This window comes from Cebus imitator, unplaced genomic scaffold, assembly GCF_001604975.1.
Source record: "Cebus imitator isolate Cc_AM_T3 unplaced genomic scaffold, Cebus_imitator-1.0 Scaffold61, whole genome shotgun sequence".
NCBI classification, from domain to species: domain Eukaryota; kingdom Metazoa; phylum Chordata; class Mammalia; order Primates; family Cebidae; genus Cebus; species Cebus imitator.
The window spans coordinates 3345314-3351313 of record NW_016107376.1 but is presented as its reverse complement, the minus strand read 5'-3'; the positions used below and the strand labels follow the sequence as shown (position 1 = coordinate 3351313).

The 6000-nt window shown below is 38.6% G+C and overlaps 1 protein-coding gene across 2 annotated transcripts in view; it reads right to left on the bottom strand.

The window, feature by feature from the left end:
- CUBN (cubilin) overlaps positions 1–6000 on the bottom strand; it is a 305685-nt gene that overhangs the window by 50785 nt on the left and 248900 nt on the right. For both annotated transcript variants that reach the window (XM_037739008.1, XM_017529781.2), the window contains exon 57: positions 2431–2631. In XM_037739008.1, coding sequence (XP_037594936.1) covers positions 2431–2631 — 201 coding nt within the window. The remainder of the gene's footprint in view (positions 1–2430; positions 2632–6000) is intronic.

Below are 6000 nucleotides of genomic sequence, written 5' to 3'. Positions count from 1 at the left end.
AAACAGGGAAGACTATTTACAGGCACATCTTGGAAAGGAAAGGAATCATTCTGAGCCAAATTAATGGCCAGAGTGAAAAAGATGAGAAGGAACACGTCACCTGCTGGAGTGTCACCATCCCTTCCCTGTATTTCATGACAGGCTGAGAGATGACAGCATAACAAAGTATGGAAAGGGCAGGCAGAATGCTGTTCTGGGCATAAAGATCTAGGAAAGACTGTGATCCGGAAATCTGAAATAACAGAGATCCACCTCTCCTCTGTCAGAGATAGAATATTATAAGGTAAAGTACTGGAAATCATTTTTGGAACTTTCCAGTTTAGTTCCTTCTGTGGGCTCAAATGTATAGCTCTTCAGTCCTGTGGCTCTGCAGTAGCTGTGAGACCAGTAAGGACTACACTTGACCCAATTTGTATTAATATCACTGATTCTCAATCCTCAACAAGCAGGAGGATTCCAGCAATTAACAGCTCAGATCCCTGAGATAGTCAATAAAATGACAGACATAAACATGTAATAAAGCCCTCTTATCAACAATGTAAAATTATTATTTTTGCTTGGGTTTACATATAAGGAGGATCAGATTGCGCCATCTGATGATCACTCTCACTGCGTGAAAAGACTTATCTATGTCTATTTATTTTATGATTCTAACATTGTAATGGGGTTAATGCCTTTTGGAGTATTTCTATGGTTTATACACTATCAATGGACACATTTCACTTTACATCTGTCAGAAATGAGGAGCAAATTGTGGCTGCCATGTAAGGCTCTTTATTTCATTACTGTTTTTGCCTCAGCTGAGCCCACCTTGCAGGGAGTACCCTTCTCTATGTGCCTGTAAGTACCTGCGTGTTCAGACCCCTAGGTCCATCTGTAAGTGAATTACATGTCAGATATGGGTGGCTGTCACTCCTTCTCACTTTATACACAATTATGTGGTCTCTGGAAGTTTATCAAGGCCTAAATAACTTCCATCTTTGCACAATGTCAGGATTTGAAGTCTTAACATCAACGACACTCTTTAAGTGAGACTCTTACACTAGAATATATTGAATCTTGACTTACACTAGAATATACTGAATCTTTCCTTGTAGGAAAACGAGGAATTAAAGAGAAGAATATAAAGCAGGAGTTTACCTTTCCTAAGCAGCAGTTGTGCCAAAAGAATAAAACAAATCAATCCTTCTCTTTATTCAACAAGACGACGGGAGAGGAAATGTTAATTGCGCAGAGCTACAAAGCCATATGTAACCATACTTTACAAACTGTGGGAGTCAGGATGCAGACAGCAGCTAATGTGAACAAACTATGGAGGCCCTTTTCAGAAGTAAATACATGATTTTAGTCTTGACTGTGGATGGGAACAGTGATTTATTCAAACGGAAACTATTTAGCTTTCAACCTTTAGCAATGGTTTGGTGGAGCAAAGATGAAACAGACCCAGGAAAGATGCCACAAGATGTGTGTGCCAGTTTCCCTGCAGCTGAGATGTCCATTGATGGTTATATACATTGTCAGCAAACTAACCAAGCAGGAGGGAAAAAGACTACTCAAGATAAAGAAATGCAACCTTAGAAATTTCTGGGTACAAACGAATGCCTCTGTCCAGCCTGCTGCTCCTCTTTTCACTTTGCCTTTGACATAGAGAAACTGTAAATTATAGCCTAGTTGAATTGTCAATCTTTTCCATTAGAGCTTGTGCTTTTTGCATAGTGTTTTAAAAAATCATATCCTATGAGATTGTGAAGACATTCTCTTCTACTTCTTCTAAATTTATAAAATATTATTTTTTGTGTCAGCAAAATGACTTGGGGAAATAAAACAGGCATCTGGAAAATTTGGACTAACAGGCAACTTCGTGTAAGGTTTGAAAAACAAAAAAAATAGCAGGAGAGTTTTTTTTTTTTTGAGACGGAGTCTCACTGTCGCCCAGGCTGGAATGCAGTGGCACGATCTTGGCTTGCTGCAACCTCCGCCTCCCAGGTTCAAGTGATTCTCCTGCCTCAGCCTCCCAAGTAGCTGGGACTACAGGCACCTGCTTCCATGGCTGGCTAATTTTTTGTATTTTTAGTAGCAACGAGGTTTCACCGTGTTAGCCAGGATGGTCTCAATCTCCTGATCTTGTGATCCACCGGACTCGGCCTCCCAGAGAGTAGTGTTTATTTAACTTAAATTATAAAACAAATGTCAATTTTACATTTGATTTTCAGAGTAGTGCTAGCCAAAGTTCATGAAAAAGGTCCTTTAATTTTTAAGACAAAGTGTGTAAGTTTTTTTTTTTTTTTTTACCATGAACCTCATTGACATTTTTTTCTCTTAAATTCTCTGAATCTTCAAGTTGGTGCTGTATGAATCACAGTGAAAACTCCTTGTAAAAATTACCCAGAAAAGAAAAAAATTCCAAACTCTGTCATTATGGCCACTCACAGGTTATCTGATAGGAAAACTTGAATCCGAAGTCTGTGATTTGCTTGTTAGAGTAAAAGTTAAGCAGAACTGGCCCAGCGATGGCGAGGGGTGCGAGCATCTCATTCCCACACACAGTAGCCAACGGGGTGGACGCGACGCTGTAACTCCGGATAATGTGCACGCCATCATTGACACAGCTTCCTGTGACAGCTGAACGAGCTGGACAAGGCATGGAACACCGTATTACGATCAGAACCAACACAAACAATCAATACCATAAACATAAAAACAAAAACGTTAGGACAATTCATGCAGTCACTATAAAAATTACAATGAGAAACAAGAGATATTTAACTTGGTTTCCTGTTGAAAAGATGTTTAACCAGAAAACAAGCACAGGTATTAGAAAACAGGTAAAACTTCACAACAGAAACATTCCACTTTGAAACAATTCAGAATTTCCTTTCTTTATATAACGGTTCGTTTAATTCGGTGACCGTAAACTAGGGTCCGAGCTGTCTCCCCGAGAACACCTGGCACTATCTGAAGGCATTTTTGCTGTCACACTGTAGAGTGGAGTAGAAACCAGGGATGCTGCTGAAGACGCTGCCACACACAGGGCAGCTCCCAACCCAGACCCTCTGGGACCCACAAAAAACCTAGCCCAACATGTCAACAGAATTGCTACTGAGAAAACTTGCTCCAAGCTTAGGTCCAGATAAGCAAAGAAAACTTTGCTCCACTTCTACCGTGGAGATATCATTAGAAATTCCTTAATGTTTACTGAACAAGAATTTGTTTGTTCACACAAATCAATAGTAGTGTAAGAGTTTAAGGACTATAAATATATATTATTGTTTTGTTTTCTAATTATATGTAAATATATGCTCCAGCCTTCCATCCCCCAAAGAAAAATATAAAACAAAATAAACAAAAAATTAAAAAGACATTTACTACTACAACATATCCAGTGAGTTTTATAGGTGAACACATACTTTTAAAATATTAACTGGAATCATACCTAATTTTAATAATATGAAATGACACCCATATTGTAACCTAATTTGTATTAATACGAAATGACATTCATCATGCATTAAATGATTTAATATTCTTCTAAAACATTATATTAGGTCTGGGTGTGGTGGCTCACACATGTAATCCCAACATTTTGGGAGGCTGAGGCGGGCGGATCACCTGAGGTCAGGAGTTCGAGACCACCCTTGCCAACATGGCAAAACCCCAGCTCTATTAAAAATACAAAAATGAGTCAAATGTGGTGGTGCATGCCTGTAGTCCCAGCTACTCAAGAGGCTGAAGCAGGAGAATCACTTGAACCCAGGAGACGGAGGTTGTAGTGAGCTGAGATTGCACCACTTCACTCCAGGCTGGATGACAGAGCAAGACTCCATCTCAAATAAAATAAAATAAAACATTATATAATTATGAAGGAATGGAAAAAACCAGAACTGCTTTTGCACCAACCTAAAATATTAATGCCTATATCAAATTCCAACATAAAGGTGTGCCATCTCATGTTCCATCAATCCCCTATCGCTTGAAATTCTATATTCTCCACATTTCTGTAAATGAAAATATTGTTGAAGCAAACATTCCTATACATAAATATTTGAGGAAGTCTTTCATTATTTCATCAGAATAAGTATTTAGAAGTTAGATACTGCACTAAAGTAAGATTCTTTTTCAGGTTATCGAATGATCCCTAGATGGGCGTTGCCGACCTATTCTCCCACAGCATTTTAGACATTCGACATTCTTCCCAGTTCTATGTTTTCATCGCCCCATAGGAAAATGTTGCATGCATTACCAATCACTCCAGTCTCATCCTTCCAGTATACGGCTCTCCCAGCCCTAGACAATTACTAAACTATTTTCCGTCTCTATGGATTTGTCTATTCTGGATATTTCACATGAATAAAATCATGTCATAGGTGACCTTTTGTGGCTGGCTTCTTTTACTTAACGTAATGTTTTTGAGGTTCATCCATGTTGTAGCATGTGTCAGTACGTCATTCCTCTTCATGGCTGAATAGTATTCCTTTTTATAGTGATACTGCATTTTGTTTATCTGTTCATCAGCCGACAGACATTTGGTTGGTTTCTACCTTTTGGCTATTATGGGTAATGCTGCTATGAACATTCATGTATGAGTTTTTGTGTGGGCACATGCTTTCTATTCTTTTGGGTATATAACTCAAAGTGAAATTATTGGCCCCAAAATTAGGTATGTATTTAATTTTATAAGAAATTACCAATAGATGCCTCAAAGTGGTTATAGCAGAATACATTCTCACCAGGAAAGTGTGGGACTTCCAGTGCTCTGCAGGGATGCCAACATTTGACATTGTCAGTCTTTTTAATTTTAGCCATTCCAGTGCGTGTGAAACAGTACCTCACTGTGATATTTAATTTTAATTGTTCTGATGATTAATGATGTGAAATATTTTTCCCATTTTCATTTACAAACCACAAGAGCAAAACACTTCAATTTCACAGAGAAGCTAACTTAAACAGGTATCTAATGATCCACATCACCCCAACACACAAAATGTACCTACTTACAAATTCCCCATTGGGAATGACCAAAAGTACATTATTTTATATAAGCACATACTATGGCATAGTGGACTCTGAAATCAAACATACTGTTTGCTATTATAATACTCTTCCTGAAAGAGCATGCTGACAAAATCATTATGCACATTTGCTTTATAATTTCAAGTCTTCTGGCCATTGACCTCGGTTCAAAGGTAGGCGTGTGACCTAACCGAATCCAATAAAGGTGAATTTCAACACCCTTGTTTGACATTTGGAAGTTGGATTAGAGGCAGTAGTATGCTGGTAATAAAAACCAACTCTCTGGGGGATTTGTGGCATTTGCCAATTTCCATGGTGCAAATACTCCCATGATAACCAATCTCAAGCTATTAACAAGTCATTAAATGCAGAATAGGAATAGATGAGCAAAATTGACTTTTGCAAGATGGTGCAAGCCAACTCTAGCATACCACGGGATAGAAGCCACCTCTCTTTCTGATGTGGGTGAGGAGTACCCACTGTGAGAACAGCAACCCTACAAGCAATGAGAGGAGCCAGCCTTGGGGTGAGGCTCACACCGGAGTAGCACAAAGGAAGAATATAAACAGTCAAATATTTGATGATATAATTATATGCTGAATTAAGAGATCTGAGGCATACCCAACTTTGAAACCTTCCAGAATTAAAAACCAATGAATTGCTCCTTTGTGTTTAAACCAGGTTGAATTAAGTTTCCTGTTAATAGTGCCATAAAACCTACTGGCTATGGTAGATGTTTTTATAATTAGAGTTACTGTTGCTATTGTTTATACAACCCTACCATCCTGACCAGGGTTGATTGATTGATTGATTGCTCCAGTCAATCAACAGCAAGACATGGCATCAGACCCAATCCGGGCCAATCAGAGGTATTCAAACTGCAACTGAGTAAGAGTCAATGGTAGGAGCCAAAGATATTAAACCTGAAAAACGTCTGCAGCCTTCTTTCCTGACACATGAAGGAAGCCAGTATTCCATAAGGGAAATCAT